The sequence below is a fragment of the Microtus pennsylvanicus genome, chromosome 5 (genome assembly GCF_037038515.1).
Source record: "Microtus pennsylvanicus isolate mMicPen1 chromosome 5, mMicPen1.hap1, whole genome shotgun sequence".
NCBI classification, from domain to species: Eukaryota; Metazoa; Chordata; class Mammalia; order Rodentia; family Cricetidae; genus Microtus; species Microtus pennsylvanicus.
Window position 1 is genome coordinate 55,436,215 of NC_134583.1, and position 20,889 is coordinate 55,457,103.

The 20,889-nt window shown below is 41.9% G+C and overlaps 1 protein-coding gene across 1 annotated transcript in view; it reads left to right on the forward strand.

Moving 5' to 3' along the window:
- Window positions 1-15,140: 15,140 nt before the first annotated feature.
- Window positions 15,141-20,889, forward strand: part of Pde3b (phosphodiesterase 3B) — a 133,516-nt gene continuing 127,767 nt past the window's right edge. The window contains exon 1 of the mRNA XM_075971953.1: window positions 15,141-16,072. Coding sequence (XP_075828068.1) covers window positions 15,149-16,072 — 924 coding nt within the window. The 5' untranslated portion in view covers window positions 15,141-15,148. The remainder of the gene's footprint in view (window positions 16,073-20,889) is intronic.

Consider the following 20,889-nt stretch of genomic DNA (forward strand, 5'->3'; position numbering starts at 1 on the left):
CTGTTTCCACTACTGTCACACTGGAACCACGGTCTGAAACCTCTCCCTGCTTTCCGGATTTCCCTGATCTTCAGAGGTGCTTCTCTCAGTCTCTAGCATGTCTATTCTGTCCAGACACCTGCTTCTCAGAGGACACAAACTGACAGTGCCACTGGGGAAATGACACTTTAGCTAAAAAGAAAATTTTAAGGTACAACGAAGAGATTAATTCTCCTTTCCTGTACTGGATCTATAGAGACCTATCCCATGCTCATCTTGTTTTCCCTGAATAGCAACTTGTTTCCATATTTTTTGCAGCCCTAATTTGGAGCAAACACTTGTAAAAAGAAAAGAAAAAGAAACCATTTCTTCTACCTTGAACTACACTTTCACTTTATTATCTACTTACAGTTTATCTTTTTACAGTTTTTTAAATTAGCCTGTACTTCATTGTATAGCCAGGCATTCATAGTACTTAGCATTTGAAAAAAGCAAGTCTACTATTAGACTATTCAAAAGTTTACTTACAAATTCCCTAAAGGATTAAAAACATAACTCTAACCCAATCTAGTTCAAACAAGTGGGAGAAATTTATTATTGCTCAGCCAGTTGTTTAAGATGAGAAGCGAACATTAGGAATCTTGTATAGAATTGTGATCTCATCTTTGCTCTTGGTGTGCACATATATCAATTTAGTATATATTATATATTGTGTTAATATAGAGCTAAACTATAAGAACCTTTTCTATGTCAATCATACCTCATGATGCGTGTCTGTGTGAGATAGGAAAAGCAAGGTTAAGATTTGAAGTTAGAAGTTCTTAACTTAGTTCTACAACATTTAAGAAATCTAAAAAAGTCCTATTGCCTCATTGAATTTGGGTAGCTTATTGGCTGTTACAAAGTTCAAGTGCAGCAGAACATGAGAAAAAGCTTTGCAAATTATAAAATGCTGTATCAGTTGTGAATTTTTATGCTGTGATGATAGCTTGGGAACTTCTTTGGAATAGTTTCTGATATATGACAGATATGTATTACTTAGGAGTAGTAGGAAGTTAACTGGGCTTGAAGTTATTCTGCCAGGGCTGTGCTGATAAAATACCACGAACTGGGTGGCTTACACAACAGAAATGAATTTTCTCACAGTTTTGGAAGTTCAAAGTCAAGGTATTGGCAGATTTTGTTATGAGACTTGAGAGTTCCAAGTCTTGAAGATGGCTGCCTTTTTATGAGGTCCTCTTCTCTGGGTGTGGGTAGCACTAGTGCCTCTTCCTCTTATAAAGGTGTCAGTCAGTTATATCACATTAGGGCCCTACCCTTATAGCTTCATTTAACATGTACTTCTTTAAAGAACCCACTTGCTAACACAGTCACATTGGAATTAGGGCTTCAACACATGAATTGTGGAGTAACAATTGAGTCCTATATCATGCATTATTAAGTCTGTACAATCATTAACTGTGTCAAGTCCATTCATTGTTTGAGGTTCTATTGGGACTACTGGTCTACCTAAGGAAGTTGTGGCTCCTACATTTTCTGTTAAGCGATATTTGAGGCATGGTAAGGATGCAGGTTCTTTATTCCCATCTTGGAATTATGGAATCAGAATCTTCCGTGTTGAAGTTCAGAAATTTTCATTTTTACCATACGGGTACATATTATCTGTGATTTTTACATACAAATTTTAATAATTATTGATATAATGGAAAGCATATAAGGAACTCTGGAGTCACATAGCATGGGTTTAGTCTTGCATTAGCCTATTACTGTATGATTTTTGTCAAATTATTAACTCTCTTTGTGCCTCAATTTCCTCATATGTAAGATGGAGATCTTACTATTACCTGAGTATTGTAAGAATTAATAAGTGGATCAGAGGTCTCAACATGTTGTTGCTGTATATTTTGATTTTTAACATTCTCCAACTTTATAACCTGGTGAAACAAGGCTTTCATGAATATTTTCTTTACAGTTACACCTTTTTCTTGTTTATAATTATAAACCACTAATTATACCCACTCCTTAAAGACAGATTTTAAATTTGTTTGTGTAAGAACCTTATACATGTGAGGCAACTGCTCTATCACTGAGCTACACTCCCTGCCATAGAGGTATAACCCTATTCAAGACTCGCCTACTTCATGCGTTCCTTCTGACTCCCATTGCATTCTGGCTATCTTTTAGGACAAACTATTTTATATTATTTTTTGTGTGTGACCATTTATAGCTGATCTCATGTCACATACACACGTACATGTATCACATCACGGTTCTGCGTGTGTCATGCATTCCTTGAGGGTGTCCAGGATAGATCAAATTAACAAATATTTGCTTAATGCAATAAAAGGAGAGGTGATTTTTTCAAAGTAATATTGTATTTGTGAAATTGAGGCTTTTTATTACCCTGATAATAAGAAGTAGGTCATAATTAGGTGCCAACAGTGTGCTAGAGAATTGAAAACAGAATTCTGACAAATATGAATGTATGTAAGGAATTGAAACTAACATTTTCCTTTATTCTTATATCCTGGAAAACAAAAATGTAAACTTTATTTTTTTTAATTAATTATTATTATTATTATTATTTTGGTTTTTCGAGACAGGGTTTCTCTGTAGCTTTGGAGCCTGTCCTAGAACTCCCTTTGTAGACCAGGCTGGCCTTGAACTCACAGAGATCTGCCTGCCTCTGCCTCCCAAGTGCTGGGATTAAAGGCGTGCGCCACCACTGCCCGGCTTGTAAACTTTATTTTATTATGGATATGTGACTGGAGAAATTTCCTGAGAAATAGTTCTAGAAGATAGAACTTGAGAGCAAGACAGACGAAGGATGAAGGAATTTTGATTGTTAGAGAAACTTGGAGCCCACAGTTTATTTTGAAACTATTTTTAGCAAAGATTTAGTCAGGTTCATTCCTATGAAGGTTTAGAGATGTCTGGTCTTCTTTTATAGCACAATAAAACCTCATGGTTTCCTGGTTGGCTGGTATTTGTTTAAAGAGAGTGGGTTGCTGGTACTGACAATATTGGAGAGGTTATAATTGGGGGAATCTGATGTAAATTTTTTCACTGGTAAAGAAGGGGGTTGCTAAGGATTAAATCCAGGCATGACTGTAAAGAATTTTTGATTTGTTTAAAAGTCTTGTTCATATTAAAGTAGATGTTAGCTATCCTTTTAAACGTGATTAAACACCTCCCAAATGCAGTACTAAAACCTGAATTTATGTAAGGGTTCTTGCTATTGTGCAGCTTGCACTTATATTTAATATAGCTACCAAAGCACCGAGAGTTGTTGCTGGGAAGAGTCCAAGCATAATCTGAGTGAAGATTGATGCTAGGTTAAAACTGAAGCACTACAGTTGATCCTGGTTATTTAGCAGGAAAAGGACACAAAGAACCCTTGGTTTTGTCTGAAATATCTAACCAAAAAGTATTAAAAAATTCTCTAAATGTATAAATTATATTTTGCTTTTAATTAATGGAACTTGTTGGCTGTTTGCTATTACCAGAGTGATGAAAATACAGTGATTTTAAGCAAAGAACATTGAGCAAGACTAAACGATCTCATCTGAATCTTTTAAAAAATGGAGACATGTCACTGACTTCAAAGGGGTACATGAAAGAAAGAACTGGGCTCATATTGCTATACTCTTTGAAGCTGGATGGATAATTGTTCAGTTAAAAGACTTTCAGGCCTGCTGGAGATTCCTGTTCATGTTTGTGCTATGAAGACTGTAATCTCACTCTCCTGTTTTGTCCTCTTCCACTTGTAAGACATGGGTAGGAATGTAAAGTTATTGCTAATTTATAGAATTTGTATTAAAGACTGGAACTATACCATTAGAGAGAAATCTGTTAAGTTCATTTGTGATCTGGGACTGAACTCAGGACTTTGTGCACACGAGGCAAGCAGCACAAAGCCAGCACTCTACTGTTTAGTTGCAACCTCAGACTTTTTTTTTTCCAAAAATAAGAAATTGAGAGTCTAGCTCAGTTGACCAGACTGCTCTTGACCGTGAAGTCTTCCTGCTTCAGCGTCATCCGTAGCTGGGATTTTAAAGTGTGCGGCGTGTGCCACCTAGCAAATTTTTTCTTTATACATCCGAAAAAACAGAGGTGTATCAACTTACTATTATTTTTACTAGATTGTTTAAATTATGTTTGTAAGGCCAAAATTAACAAAAAGTAACAAGACAACTAAAAACATTATCTCCTGGATAATTTTAGTTAGCTCCTGGGTGATTACTTGGAATTCAACATTTTTTTTTTTTTTTTGTGAATTCCAACACAAGTGTGCATTCATTCTTTAAGTCACCATCAACTGCCTTTGGTCTATACAAATGCAAGTGCTCGTTCACATAGCAGCAACAATAGTTTCTGTTGGGTGCTTTACTGCTCTTGATCTTTCTTTTTCAAACTGTCCCCCTGTTGATTTGCAGCACATCTATTGCCTGGTTATCTTTATGGCATTGTTTCTTCCTCCACAGTCATCCTTTTGTTCTTTACCCCTTCATGCTGATATTCTACACATTAAAAAAAAGACCAAAAAACCCCAAAACCAAAAATCTGATTTTTTTTTATCGATAAAAGGAGAATAAAAAAAAAAACAAATTTCCACCTCCTCCCAGACTCCCATTTCCCTCCCCCTCCTCCCACTCTTCTCCCCCTCTTCCCACGCCTCTCCCCTTCCCCCCACTCCTCTCCCCCTCCCTCTCCAGTCCAAAGAGCAGTCAGGGTTCCCTGCCCTGTGGTAAATCCTAGGTCCTCCCCCCTCCGTCCATATCTAGGAAGGTGAACATCCAAACTGGCTAGGCTCCCACAAAGCCAGCACATTAAGTAGGATCAAAACCCCGTGCCATTGTCCAATGAGGAGCAGAAGGAGGGAGAACATGAGCAAAGAAGTCGGGACCACGAGGGGTGCACCCACCCACTGAGACAGTGGGGCTGATCTACTGGGAGCTCACCAAGGCAGGCTGGACTGTGACTGAGAAAGCATGGGATAAAACCGGACTCTCTGAACATGGCGAACAATGAGGGCTGATGAGACGCCAAGGACAAAAATCTGATTTTTGTTTCACCCACTCTACCTATATACTATAGAATTCCAATCTGTCTTTCTGATCCAAATTGCTCTTGAGTTTCAGATTCATATATCTAAGAGCAAGAAACATCTCCTTTTTTTCAACCTGTTTAAAATGAAACTTGTAATCTTTACTCTCAGATATTCCTCTAATATTTTTATATCACCATTAATATCTTTAAGTTATTCTTAGACTAGACGAAAAAACTTTTTTCATAGTATCCGTTTAAATTATTTAGAATTGATCAAACTTATTATAATTGTTTTTTAAAATGTTTTTCCTGATATATACATCTTAGAGTACTACTCAGCAGTAAAAAACAAGGACTTCTTGAATTTTGCATGCAAATGGACGGAAATAGAAAACACTATCCTGAGTGAGGTAAGCCAGACCCAAAAAGAGGAACATGGGATGTACTCACTCATATTTGGTTTCTAGCCATAAATAAAGGACATTGAGCCTATAGTGTGTGATCCTAGAGAAGCTAAATAAGAAAGTGAACCCAAAGAAAAACATATAGACATCCTCCTGGATATTAACCTTCATCAGGCGATGAAAGGAGACAGAGACAGAGACCCACATTGGAGCACCGGACTGAAATCCCAAGGTCCAAATCAGGAGCAGAAGGAGAGAGAGCCCGAGCAAGGAACTCAGGACCACGAGGGGTGCACCCACACACTGAGACAATGGGGATGTCCTATCGGGAACTCACCAAGGCCAGCTGGCCTAGGTCTGAAAAAGCCTGGGATAAAATCGGACTCACTGAACATAGCGGACAATGAGGACTACTGAGAACTCAAGAACAATGGCAATGGGTTTTGATCCTACTGCACGTACTGGCTTTGTGGGAGCCTAGGCAGTTTGGATGCTCACCTTACTAGACCTGGATGGAGGTGGGTGGTCCTTGGACTTCCCACAGGGCAGGGAACCCTGATTGCTCTTCGGGCTGATGAGGGAGGGGGACTTGATTGGGGGAGGGGGAGGGAAATGGGAGGCGGTGGCGAGGAGGAGGCAGAAATCTTTAATAAATAAATTAATTAATTAAAAAAATTAAATAAAATGTTTTTCCTGGGTTTGGTCGCACAATCTTCCATACTATCCCTATGCAATACTGGTACTGATTTTCAAATGCACAATTGAAAGGGAACATGGCTTACTCCTCCTTTAGAACCTTTAACAGTTCCTTATTATCCACACGATCAAGTTGTTCAGACTTCTCAGTGACCCAAAGGCTTACCTACATTTGGTCTCCACACTTCTATCTTGTGTTTTTTCCCACACCCACCTTCCTTCCACCCCAAATCATACCAACCTGCTTACAGTTGCAGGATTTCTTGTTCTCATGATTCTGTACATTCTGTTCTTTGTCGGGATTCTTTTCTGTCTTCTCATACACTTGGGAAGCCTGTATTTATCCTTCAGTCACCAGGCTAGCATCTCCTCCTCTGAGAACTCTTCTTTGTTCCACACTGCACTTGCTAAGAACTCAGAGCAGTTCACACTGCGCTGCCTTTGTTTACATAGTTTCCCTTCTGCTAAACTAAGGGAAGCGGCTGCCATTTGTCTGAATGTATTTGTAACTCTAGTGTCTAAATAGTGCCTGGTACATGCTAAATGAATGAAGAAACTTTTGAAAAACACAAATATTTTCTTGTCTTCAGGATGTTTGTTATTATAGATGAAATGGGTTGTTAATACCGGATTTTTTTTTCTCCTTGTAATCATGAATAGGCCCCACATCAACTACTTTCTGTAGTATGTTTCCATAGGACTACAGAATAGGCTAAAAAAATACCTAGTTATTCCACGGAAAGTAATATATTAATTCCACAATTTTAGTAACTGGGGCCCTAAAACCCTGTGTCATTTGCTTTGTAATGAATGAGGGTTGTTAATATACTATATGATAGTGGATTTAGGAAAGCAAAGACATAGAATGAAATTAAATTGAAAGTAGGCCTTGAGAAAGAGTTGAACAAGTGGTGGGATCTAGAGATATTTTGGGCAAAACTCAGAATTAGCAGGATTATGGGAAGTCCTGAAAGGATATGGGAGGTAAGGAGCAGGGTAGATGTAAAAAAAATAAACACACGTGCACAAGCACGCGTGGACACACACACATAAACACACACACTATTTGTTAATTGTTAATATGTCATTTGATTTAATACATAATAAAAACTCCAAGAGCTGGATATAGGCATTTTATAGATGAGGTGGGTAACTAGAGACACCAATAGAGTAGGCTCACAGGGCAGGTTCTTCATTCACGTCCTGCTGCTCCCCCTTTTCCAGTCAGCTCCCAGAGCTGCTGTGCTGCTGCGTACAGCTTAGTCATCCACATACAAATACAGTGTTTGCTTCTGTTTGCAATGGCCACGTATAAGTGCTTTGTTTAGCAGTTCAGAGTAACACAACTACAATTTCATTTTCAGTTCAACCCCCTCAAATCTATAAAACAATAGTTCACATTTACTGATGATGCTAGTTAATGCATCAGACGATTTCTCTTGAGTGTCTCTTGTAAAAACAATATGAATAAATTTTAAATAGGTTTAGCAGAACAAGCTGACTCCCAAGTTTTTCTTGGTGTGCTCTGCTCCACTGCTGGCTCTGTTTGGAATCCAGAAAGGACTGCTGTCTGGTGTAAAAGGCATTTTGCTCTTGCCGCCTCCTGGAGATTGCTCTGCCTGGCAGTTTGTCACTCTTCTGGGCAGGTATCCAGCTTGTGGTAGTGAGGTGGTTTTGTGGCAGAACTCCACAATTAACCACAAGTTCAGTGTCAACGGTAGGCTGCCACCGTCGTGGCTGTGATCCTTCAGATCTGCTGGTGTGGAAGGAACTACTGCTTGTCCAAGGAGGGAGGAGGAAGGCTCGGAAAGAATCTGCATGGCTGTGTCTTGTTCAAGACTGAGCTTTTAGGTGTAAAACAACAACAACAACAACAAAATCCAGGAAATTTCAGAATAATAGCTAGAGATTTAAGACCTTTAACATTATTATATTTTTAAAACTCATAGCAGTGAATTTTTGGCATAGAAATAATTGCTGTTCTGAAAATTAGAACGTAAGAAGGAAAAATTTTCAAGTATTAGAATTTCGTCTTAGAGAAAAATAAATCTAGGCATTATCACTTGAATTAAAGTTTAAAAATCACCTACATTTCTTGTAAGAATTTAGTTTATATTATAATTTAAGTCAAATATAAGTGTATATTTTTTGTAAACTTAAAGAAAAGTGTCCATTTCTTAATTTTGTGAAAATGAATGTTATAAATATTTTTAAAAATATGGAAAATCTTGTTTCTGTTAAACCTTTTAATGGATTTCTATTAAAATTCTTTAATGAAACAAAAATTCAGAGAACATATAACTGAAAGCTGATCTGTAAATCTGTAAAAATTGCTTTGAGAAACATAAAATGTGTGATCCTTGCAACAGGATGATGACTGTGTTGGTCAGGAGACTGAGTTCGTCTGAATAAGAGAATTTCCATACCTAAAGAGTATATTTTATAGGTATCCCGGTCAATATATTGCGACAACACAAATATTTAATAAATAGGAATGATAACTCCAGTTCCATGTTGCATAGCATCATCTCTAGCCTCCCTCATACTTAATATATCCTTTTTGTGTTTGTTTTTGTTTTTTGGCCACCATACACTTTGTAGTCATAGGGTACTTGGAGGTAGCTGAAAATACTAGGGTGCACAAGTACAGAATTTTGTACTTGCTTGTTTCCCTTCCCAGATTCTCTTTTCTTCCTACTTTACTTAGGTAACTTCTGTTTGCCTTTCAGTACTGCCCCAGATGTGACTTCCTTCACTGCCCCTAGACCCTTACTCCTCACATGATGGTCACATGACAGTCTAGGCAGGTGCTCTTGCTCTAACCTGCCTAAGAGCAAAGAGCCTAGTTCAGCTCTCCATCAATTATTCTTTTTTTTTTTTTTTTTTTTTTGGTTTTTCGAGACAGGGTTTCTCTGTGGTTTTGGAGCCTGTCCTGGAACTAGCTCTTGTAGACCAGGCTGGTCTCGAACTCACAGAGATCTGCCTGCCTCTGCCACCCAAGTACTGGGATTAAAGGCTTGCATCAGTACCACTGCCCAGCTGTAGCCAAATTTTTATGTGATATGCTATACTTTTTAATAGTTTATGTGTATATGCCCTATTTCCTAGAGACATTTGTAACTTTGAGGAAGCTCTGAAGAATGGTTTATGGTCTTTATGGTCTTTTTTCCCCCTACAGTAAGTATTCTGCAAAGAAATACTTGTTGAATCAAGAGTAAGGGGCTGGGGACATAAAGTGCTTGCTGCACAAGGACCAGTTTAGACTCTTACCACCCATCTAAATGTCCAGTAGGCCTGGTTTCCCACCTGTAATTCTAGCACTAGGAAGCTGGAAATGCCATCCTCAGAGCAAGCTGGCTAGAAGACTAGAGTTGGTGGACTCTGGCTTCAGCTAGACAGAGATCCTCCCTCAATGAATAAGGTGGTAAATCTTGGGCCTCTGCATGCATACAGATGTACCTCTACCCATTGTATACCCCCATCATGCACACACATATGGACACCACATACACAGACACATCGAAAAACAAAGGAATAAGTAAAAGGCAGACTCTATTCTGAGAAAGGTACTACTTAGAAGGAAAACATTGTTAACCTTTGGGCCACAGAGTTACTTGCATTTTCAAAACAGAATGATCTTTTCTATACTAGAGAAAAAAATTTTTTTCAGTCTGTTTTTTTTTTCAGTTTAAGTCCGTCAATTCTCTCAGTTTTTAAGTCAGTTAATTCTCTCACTTTTTCAAAAATCTTACAAGGTTCACATGCACCTTAAGGGAAAATAATATTAGAAATTTGGAACCTCAATGACACTGGTTATTTATTTATTACTGAAGGTTTCTTTGATACTTAAGATGTGCCAGATTGCTTTCTATCTTTTTTCCTACAAAGTCTGGTTTGCATTTTATTGAATTCTGTGAAGTTATGTTTAGGAAGAACATTAGGGATTTTTTAAAAAAATCTTTCCAAGTTTAGTTCAATTAGCATCCCTTTTTCAGGGAGACTACTTCAGAGGTTTTAACCTTTTTTTTTTTTCAACCAAGGGTTCCATAGATGGATTTAGCTCAGAATAGGAAATGCTAGAGACCAACTGAGTGGTTTGAATATTTTTATTTAAAAAAGGGCAGTCTAAGTCTGGGTGTGATGACATGTGCCTTTAATCCCAACATTTGGGAGGCAGTGGCAGGTATATCACTGTAAGTTCAAGGCCAGAACAACCCCGGCTCAGTAGAGAGATACTGTCTCAACAAACAAACACACACCAAAACAAAATGAAAACAGCCTATCATTTGCATAACAGGTCATGGTCGAAAGTGATAGCATAGAGAGGGAACAGTATTACACTTCTTTTAAAGAACTGGTTAATATTATCTTTTCAAGGCCTCTTAGTAAATATTTCATAATTTCTCTACCTCCATCTTTCTCTCCTTGTCTCCTCTGTGTTTTCATTCCTCCCACCTTCCCCTTTCTTTTGGTGTTTTGAGTTAGGGTGTATGCTAGCCCAGATTACCCTTGAACTCATGATCCTCCTGCCTCAGCCTCCTGAGTGTTGGGATAACAGTCATGTGCCACCATGCCTGGCTTCTCTTAGCTGTCAGAACCTGAGGAGTTGTTTGATTATGTAACTTTTGTCTAACAATAGATGAGATGCCCAGGTCTTATTCAACTTCCTATCCAATTCTTTTCTACTTATATTCCATAATTATAATAACCACCAAAAGTGCAGCAGTCAAGATTCATTGAAAACAGTTTGATTTTGGAAAGGAATGTCTGGGATTATTGCTCTAGAAATTGATTGCTTTACTTTTGGGTTTTAGAGTTAGGAAATGCTCCCACCAAAAACAACAGTTGAAAATACAAGCCAGAAGGATAGGGAATTAGTTACTAGAATATAGAGTAGAAGGAAAAATGGTTGAGATCAATCCTGAGAACTCTCTTGGCTTCACTAAAATACATTTTTGATGCATCAATGACTAGCACCAGAGATTTCATCATATGTAGAAGGCATTCTAACAGCTGGGCAGACCCTAGTGCTGGGATTTCTCAAATGGGATTTCTTACCTGTGTAAGGAAACACAGGTTGTAGGCAGTTAACATCTGCCAATGGTAAAAGTGTCCTTAGGCACTAAACTAATTTTTAGGGCCAGTTCTACGCTCTGAGAATGAAAAGATCAGGACAGGGTTCCTCCGGAGTTAGGGTATGCATTGGTGGTTTATTGGATTGGGTATACCTTTAAGGGATCTAGAACAAAACTCTCACCCTTTGTATACACACAGCAACTCTGGGTATTATTAGAAAAACATAATGTGTGAGGGGTTGCATTGCTTCAGAATGACTAAGGAGATGAGTGGTAAGCACCAGGATTCCATGTCATGGATCAACAAACAGAAAAGTGAAGATATCCACTTGAAAGTGCAGAGATAGGGAGCAAGCTCAATTCAGGCAAAACAAGAATAGAGATAGCTAAGAGAAATTATATATGTCTATATATATCTCAGGATGAGAACTAAGGAAATCTATTAGTTGTTTAAGTTTGGCAGTAGAATAATTAATTTGCCCTCTAAGAAATGCAGGTAAGTAATCTTTGACAAAGTCTATAAATAGAGAAGGGAGCTATTATAAACACAGCTAGCTCATTCTTTTTGTTAAGTAAACTTCTGATGGTCTTGTCACAATCCTTACACTTTATTTTAGAATCCTCGGGTACCGGGTTGGTGTATAGAGGAGTGTGCTTCATCAATTGCTTATTGAGAAAGTTGGAGTTTTAGACCTACAGAGATCTTGATGGCAGCTAAAAGATGTTTAAAGAACGGCAAAATGAAACAGTTTTGTGAAAGTGGCTTTGAATTCTATTTCCAGGCAACAGTCCTTTGTACAAACACCTTCATTTTCATTTATCAACACTGAAAATTTGGGTGGCACAAATAACTCAAAGGTTGGTTGTATCAATTTGAAAGGTAAATCTTAAAGACGCATCTATGGTTTTGGAATGTTGTCATTATAGTTTTTAAAAACAAGAAGATTTTAAAAGTCATTTAAGGGTAATCTGTGATCTACGCATCTTTCTTAGGATCCTTGTTACCTAGCTTCTTTGGGGCTGTGGATTGTAGCCCTGGAAAGGGGAAATAGATGAGATCTCCTGGGTAAACTGAGAGGGGGAGAGGAGTGGAGCATGGGAACATGAGGTATTGGGATGTCCGAGTTGGGGGAAGGACAGAGAAGGAAAGCAATCAATGAAAGAGATATCTTGATAGAGGAAGCCATTATGGGGTTAGGGAGAAACCTGGAGCCAGGGAAACTCCAAGGATGACCCCAGGTAAGACTCCTAGCAATAGTGGAAAGGGTGCTTAAACTAGTCTCCCCTGTGATCAGACTGGTGACTACACTAATTGTCATCATAGAACCTTCATCCTGTAACTAATGGAAGCAGATGCAGGGACAAGCACTGGGCCGAGCTCCGGGAGACCAATTAAAGAAAGGGAAGAGAGATTATATGAGCAGGAGGGGTCAAGATCATGATGGGGCAACCCAAAGAGACAGCTGACCCTAGCTAGTGGGAGCTCATGGACTCTAAACTGACAAACAGGGAGCCTCGTCTGCATGGGACTGACCTAGGCCCTCTGCATGTGAATGACAGTTGGGTAGCTTGGTCTGTTGGTGGGGCCTCTAGCAGTAGGAGCAGGATCTGTTCCTGGAGCATGAGCTGGCATTTTGGAACCTATTCCCTTTGGTGGGATGTCTCACTCAGCCTTGATGCAGGAGAAGAGCTTGTTCCTGCCTCAACTTGATGTGCCAGGCTATGTTGATTCCCATGGAGTCAATGTTTTCTGAGTGGATGGGGGGGGGGGAGGGCTGAGAAAGAAGGTTGGGAGAGGAAATAGGAGGCAGGGGAACTGTAGATGGTATGTAAAATAAATTTAAAAAATCATAAAAAAGTCACCTAAGTTAAAATGTTTCCTTTTACAATAGAGCAGAATGAGTTTTTTGAAAGCCATGACTTGCTTGCTATCAGGGCATGAATAGTTGGAGCCCAACTCAAGAAACAGCATCTAGTCCACTACTGTTTTTATTACCATGAATGTGTATTCTATCTCAGATGACAAGCTCAGATTTAAAAATAACAATACAATAACATTAATCTAAACCTGTTCAACAATTTATTACTTTAGAAAAATTACCTAAAATGGGTATTTTAGTAATGTTTTGTCATGCCCTTCTACACAAGCTCTAAATATATAGGCTGTTTCCTAGTTACTCTTCAACTGATTTTGTGTGTGTGTGTGTGAGAGAGAGAAGGGAGGGAGGGGTCCTATGTACAGGCTTTAAAACACAAATTTGCTGAGTTTATCTAAAATGAGCCCCCACCTTCATTTGTTCCGCAGGAAAAGACCCAATGATTTTTATCATTTATGACATTAGGGTAACTATTGAACACTCTATTAAATACTTTTCCTCTATTCAATATATAGAAAAGCCAAGGAAATTCTGCTGTTTTCCCACAATTGTCAAACGCTGGTGTTAATCCGTCACTGATTTCTATTATGTATCTGAACTATGACCATATATGAAAATGGTTTGCTTTAGGTCATGGCTGTGGGCTGAGTGAGATTAATTGGGGAAAAATAGGCCTGTTTGTGGGATTTACCACACAGTAAGGTTTCTCATCTCCCTGGAAAAATGTGGAATTAGCTTCTTGAGAAAAGCAGGCCTGTCGTGAGGCTGAAGGGAGAGTTTTGGTGGAGGGAAACAGTTCACGGTCTCTAAGGCAGTTATGCCTGGTTGGATTCCAGAGCAGTCGCTTTGGTCCAGCAAAGTTCTTTTCTCCCACTTTTAAGTCTGTCTTCCCTATTTGAGTCTTTCCCAGCGTCGCCCGTTACAGGGGTCCTTCACAGATGACATCTTATTTGCCTTCCTTCAAGGTCAGCCCATTCACGTTGACAGTGGTCTTAGGGCTATGGGACTCTCCCGCCTCACCCCGAACACACAAACAGGCTCTTAGTTGGGAAGAACTTTTGGGACAGCAAGTCTACGCTGTGGTGGGATGGAGGGTGTGAAGCTGCGCATGTGTGGCCAGGATGCCAAGCAGAGGACTGGCTATCAGTTCTCAGCCTCTCGGAAAGGGCGAGACTCGCTGGCTGTCAGAGCGCACTCTCCGCCACCCTCTCCTCTTGAGCCCCCGAAGGGATCCCAGGCCTGCGCAGGGCCCTGGAGTCCAGGTGTAACAGCCGGAGTTTCTCCATCCTGGCTCGTTGGCCGACCTCCCCCTTCACACCTCCATCCAGGCGGTCCCGAGGCACGCCATGACTCCACTCCCGCCTCGGGGTCCGGCTCCCCGAGCCCTCGCGGGGACCTGACTGACTGTGGCAGCGCCTGGGTCTGAGCTCGGGGTCTCGGGACTGTGGACAGTCCCAGTGAGGCGGTCAGGGTGGCGGATGTCCCATGCTCGGGGACCCGCGCGCGCTCCCCGAGGGGGTCCCAGTCTTTCAGCCTGGACGCGGGGACGGGGACAGGGCCTCACGGGAGCGACCGGCCGGGCCGCGGGCGCGCGCTCCCCGCGGGGTCCCGGATGCGCATCCTGACGGGGGCGGCGGCCGCCCGAGTGGCGAGCGGCCCGAGCCGCGGGAGCGCGCGGGGCCGCGGGCGGGGCGCGCACCCGGCAGGGGCAGCCGCGGGGGAGGAGCGCCCGCTCGCGCGCCCAACGGACCAGGCTGCAGCCGTGAGGTAACTGCTGCAGGCGCGGGAGCGTGGAGGCGCCGCCGCCGTCTCCCGTCCCGAGCGGGCGTCTTGAGCGGGGAAAAAGAAGAAGAGGCGTCCGCGGCGGCCCGGGACGCACAGGAGGCCCTCCCGCCACTCTCCCCCGCCAGCATGAGGCGGACGCCGCCGCCCCTCAGCCCGCGCGCAGGGGAGCCCGGGCGGCGGCGGCGGCGGGCGCAGCCCTGACCGCTCGGCGAAGCTCGGGGCGCCCGGAACGCGGAGGGCGCGGGGGTCGGCGAGCGTCAGTGGCTCCCCGCGACCCGGGGCCATGAGGAAGGACGAGCGCGAACGGGACGCGCCAGCCATGAGGTCCCCGCCGCCGGCGCCGGCCGCCACCGCGGCCGCCTCGCCCCCCGAGAGCCTGCGCAACGGTTACGTGAAGAGCTGCGTGAGCCCGCTGCGGCCGGACCCCCCGCGCGGCTTCTTCTTCCACCTCTGCCGCTTCTGCAACGTGGAGCCGCCGGCGGCCTCGCTCCGCGCCGGGGCACGCCTCTCGCTCGGCGCCCTGGCCGCCTTTGTCCTGGCCGCGCTGCTGGGCGCGGGGCCCGAGCGCCGGGCGGCCGCGGCAGCCGGGCTGCGGGCGCTGCTGAGCGCCTGCTCGCTCAGCCTCAGCCCGCTCTTCAGCATCGCCTGTGCCTTCTTCTTCCTCACCTGCTTCCTGAGGCGCGCGCAGCGGGGCCCGGGCCGAGGCGCCGCGGGCTCCTGGTGGCTGCTGGCGCTGCCCGCCTGCTGCTACCTGGGCGACTTGGCGGCGTGGCACGGGTGGTCGTGGCTGCGCGGGGAGCCGGCGGCGGCGGCCGGCCGCCTGTGCCTGGTGCTGGGCTGCGTGGGGCTGCTGACGCTCACCCCCCGCGTCCGCCCGCGCCACGGCGTCCTGGTGCTGCTCTTCGCCGGCCTGGTGTGGTGGGTGTCGTTCTCCGGCCTCGGGGCGCTGCCGCCCGCGCTCAGGCCTCTGCTGTCGTGCCTGGTCGGGGGCGCGGGATGCCTGCTGGCCCTGGCCCTGGACCACTTCTTCCACGTCCGGGGAGCCTCTCCGCCGCCGCGCTCGGCGGGCGCCGCGGAAGAGAAAGTGCCCGTGATCAGACCCCGGAGGAGGTCGAGCTGCGTGTCGCTGGGAGAAAGCGCCGCCGGTTACTATGGCAGTGGCAAGATGTTCAGGAGACCGTCGTTGCCCTGCATTTCCCGGGAACAGGTAGGGATGGGGGGCGAGCCGGGGCTACCGGGAGGGGGAGCGCGGGGGGGACGGGAGAAGCGCGCTGGCTCTCGGTGGAAAGCAGGGGATAGAAACCGCTGCCCCCAGTAAGGGGGTCCTGGGGGAGCCGAGGCCGGGGGCTTTTTATCAGGGAGAGGAGAGGATCAGCCCGCTCCAGGGCTTGACTTCCGCAGGTGGAGGGGGAGTTTTCCAGACCGAGGTGACTGCCTTGAGGTTTCCTAGGCGGACTGGTGCCGCTTCGGACGTGGCTAGGCTCCTGCACATGGCATTTTGGTGCCGTTGGTCTGATTGCTATCGCAGTGAGGCTTGCCTGCCAGAGGTGACGAGCAGCCTTCATGAAGGAGTGGAGTGTGTGCAGACTTGTCACAGTGCGGGGCTGGTCAGGAATGGTGATGACCGAGAGGACAGATGAGTGTTTCCTTAGTTAAAAGAACAGAAAAGTTTTGGAATTGAGACTTGACTTAGATGAATAGGCAGCAGGACACAGTAATGCAATTTTGAAAAGTGCTTTTGCAGACTAACTCACGGTTTTGTGTATTTCTTGCATAATTAGGAGAGGTTTTAGCAATTTAACCTTTAAACTTAGTAATGTGTGGAAAGATGCCCGAGACATTTCCTCCCCAACCCCATAGGCTTTCTTTTTTCTTTTCTTTTTTTTTTTTTTAAGGAATTGAAATCATCACGAGGGAATGAACTTGTATCTCTATAGAGTTGGGGAATGCACATAGGACACCAAGAGTATAGCCACTCTGTATAGAACACTTACCTAGTGCCAATACTTTCTCTTCATTGTTTCGGATCTTCCCAAGGACTGCCTTTGGTTGTGTGACATTAACGTTAGTTTAGACAGGCGTGTTTTCAGAGGGACAGAAGACACAGGGCCACAGAAGTGGCAGCCTTAGAGTCTGATGAGATTTCGCACTTCTGAGAGGTGTGTTCTGTGCAACTTCGAGGGCACCCGTAGGAGCTGTCTGGAGGAATGTGTATTCTTAGCTGTCAGATTTTGCTGAGTAGTGATATTTTTCACACTGGGACCCAGTAGACGGGAAACAAACGTGTCTTGTTCTTTACACGTTTGAGGCACTGGTCTCTCTGTCTTGTGTTCTCTTCAAAATAATCTATGAGCCACTACATTGATTTTATGGCCTGCTGAACACTGATCTATGTATAGTATGTAGTGTTTTTATTTGACATTTTTCTGTTGCTCCTTGCTTTTTTTTTTTCCCTTTGATACAGAGCCTTGCTGTGTATTCTTGACCGGCTCTCCCAAGAGGGCCTTGAACTGGAGGACCCTCCAGCCTCTCCTACTCCTGAATGTACTACTTTGCTTGGCTTTGAGTGCTCTTTGCTCTGTTATTATTTGGCCAGATGCTAGGAAAACAAACCAGTTACACCTTTTGTTGATATGTTTACTATCAGCAATAATAGACAATGTGTAGACAAATGTTTATCAAGTGAAAACTTATTAGAAGACTAGCTGTCTTTCTGATGGTGTCAGCTATTTTCATAGATTGGAATACATTTGATTTTATGTGACTAGATTGCATTTTTAACTTTGGAAAAGCCCGTTAGCATAGTTTCACCACCTTTGTAGGGAAATTTTAGGAAAACACAGTTTAAATATTTTGGTTGTAATTTGTTGGTAAGTTATGAGCTGTTAGGTCTGTTCTTTTGTAAATTGAAAAATTCTAGTCTTCTTTTCCTAGTCTAGTTCCCTTGCTATCAAAGCAACTTCTCCCCCCACCCTTTAAGAGCAGTATTATTCCAGATAATATCACTTATTATTTGTATTAGAAGAAAATACAGTTTGTGTTTGTAAAGACAACGTATTTTCTTTTCTTTTTTTTGAATTTTCGAGACAGGGTTTCTCCATAGCTTTTGGTTCCTGTCCTGGAACTAGCTCTTGTAAACCAGGCTGGCCTCGAACTTACAGAGATTCGCCTGCCTCTGCCTCCCAAGTGCTGGGATTAAAGGCGTGCGCCACCAACGCCTGGCGACAACGTATTAGAGTAGAAAACCCTTACCCAGATTCTGGTCTTCAGTACAAACATTTTGAGCGACTTAAAGTATATGCTAATAGTTGAGAGGCTTATCTTTGGGTACTTACTGTTTAGTACTCTGAGTAATACTATTTGGGCATTTCGAGATAAGGGTATTTTTAGTCTTGCAAAGATTACAAGAATCTTTATGCTGTTGCTGAAGTTTAACATAGAGGTATATTTATCTGTGCTTTTCAGTGTTTTATGATGGAAAGTTAAGACATCAGTACTTTTATGGAAGTAGAGGATCAAGTGGTTTTCTAATTGCTCAAGTGTTGTATATGATGATTGTAAAAATATTTTTCTGGTTTCAGAAAGTGACAAATAAGAATTTAGGTGAAACTTGATGCAAGAGAAAATGATCTAGATTCACAGGCAGAGCTTCAAGGATCAAATCTTGGCCTTCCTGTTTAAATTTGGAGACATCAGTGAACTTCTCTGTGTCTGTATACCAGTAGATGAATTCTATAATATTTTCTAATTCTAAATTAATTTCAGTCAGTGGTTTCATGCTTTCAGTAGTATATAAATAAAAGTATATGGAGTCACAGATGAATAATTTTTAAAAGTTTTATTTTAATATTGAAGATTGTTACTGCTGTATATTTTCAAGGTATGATTGGGGAAAATGAACAAAACTATTTTTTAGAGAGAAACTTTCTTTTAAAAAGTGAATTCTTTATCTTTCAAAATTGCTTTGAATGAGGCCTCATGGTTAGAGAAGAGGACTCATGGCTTTTTACTTTTCAGAAATTCTTGTTTCTACTAATTTCTGATGAGGGATGTTTAGTGATGGCTCTTCTTTCTTTGAAACGATAAAGAGGTTCCTTAATGATATGTGCAGGGATGAAAATGTATGGGGAAGAGGCAGGAACGAAGGGTGGCCCTTGTCCCTTTGAACTGCCCAAAGGATGACACAAACAACGGCGAGAAGCCATGGCATTCACAGGCTCAGCAGACGGAACTGTAGACTATAAAGTCATTTCGGCTCTCTTTGCTCATGCATCACCTCGTTTTATGCCATTGTGCTATTTTGCACAACTTTCATAGTTTTAGAAAGAGTGTTTTCTAATGTTTTAATTAAACATATTTATATTCTAAAAAAGTAAATTCCTGTGATAAAATTGTTGAAATATTTTGTAGAATTTAAATGTCTTAATTAACATTTTTGAAAACACTTGAAAATACAAAGCAACATAAATGTTTTTATTTACATGAGATAGAGTTAGAGTAATATTTGACTTTTTGAACGCTATATTAGTTAAGATGCTGAAAATAATGGCATGACTAAAATATTTATATTATATTCATATTATTAAAATACAGTGTATAAGTCTATAAGTCAATTCTTAGTTAAGGTCCTCTTTTAGAAACATACTCAGGAATTTAACATGAAAATCTAATTATTGCTGACTGTAGTCTCTGGAGGGTTAATAGAAGCAATAAATTTACAGTATGCCAAGAGTAGGCTGAAACTTAAGAGGAAGTTTTAAAAAACCGGTTGCCTATATGATAGCTATGACAGGCATTGAACTATATTTCTGTTCCATTTCAGTGATATATTTTAGAGTGTGGTGGTCAGCTTTGCAGCACTGTCATTGAATGTGTGATTTTTTTTTTAAATGTGAGGTTTAGAAAAATGAAAGTTAGTGTGTAAGATATTTTTCTATACCTAAAATGCCAAGTGCTTTCTAAATGGTTAGGTAAATATTTAAAGATCTTGTGGCCTTAATGCTCATAAATATTCTTTAAAGTGCTAATTTTATTTGAAAAAAGTGTGCATATGTAATGTGAAAACTTAAAAAAAAAGATTTTAAAGATTATTTAATGTCCTCAATAATTTGCAAGGCGTAACCCACTCTAAGTTTTTTTAATAATATTGTAAAAGTTTAGAAGTTTATTCTATAGCCTCAGTGAGCCTTTTAGTTTGTGCCCGCATTTGTTAGTAACAACAGCCTACATAACAGTTTTCTCCTCTTGTTTCTGTTGGGTGTGTGCTGCCACCAGGTCTCTTTCAAGAACAGAGATTTGGCTAGGTTCCTCATCCTTTTAAAAAAAAAACCTCAATGGCTTTTTATTATACATAAGCTAAAGTTCATGCCGTTGACTATTGCTTGCAAGGACCTTCATAACCTGCTTTAGATTATTATTATGAATTTATTACTCATTTTTATTTTAGGATTTGTGGATCACCACCCCAGTGTTCATATTAGTTCTAGCTATTGGAAGCTTGCTTACTATTAATGAGCTTGTGGTAGACTTTTTTCCTTTTTATCTTTCCTAATAGTTGAGCTCTCCTTTAGGGAATAAATAGGATTAAGATATTTGGACAGATAGTACCTAATACGTAAGTGGAGAATAAATCTGTACTGTTGCAGAACTGGCCATATCTAAGAATACAAGTTGATTGTGTGGTAGAATATTTTTAATTATATTGGATAGTAACATTTCTGTAACATGTTTTTATATACTGAGTGAAAAGCACCCACAAGTAAAGCTGTGAAGTTTATTTTCGTTGTCCTTAGGCTGACTTCTCCAGTGTTGGAGCTCATTTCTTGTTCTCTTTCCCTTTTTCCTTTTCTTTACCAGGTCAGCCTATTTCGCTAGCACACTCTCCAGGCTTTCTGTGTCCCCTTTAAAGAAGAGAGAATTTCCATATGCTGAAAAGCTTACTTGAGCATAAATGTTTGTGTAGATGATACTGGAGAAATTTATAGTTTAATTGAAATCTCATTACAAAGAAGGGAAAGAAATCGA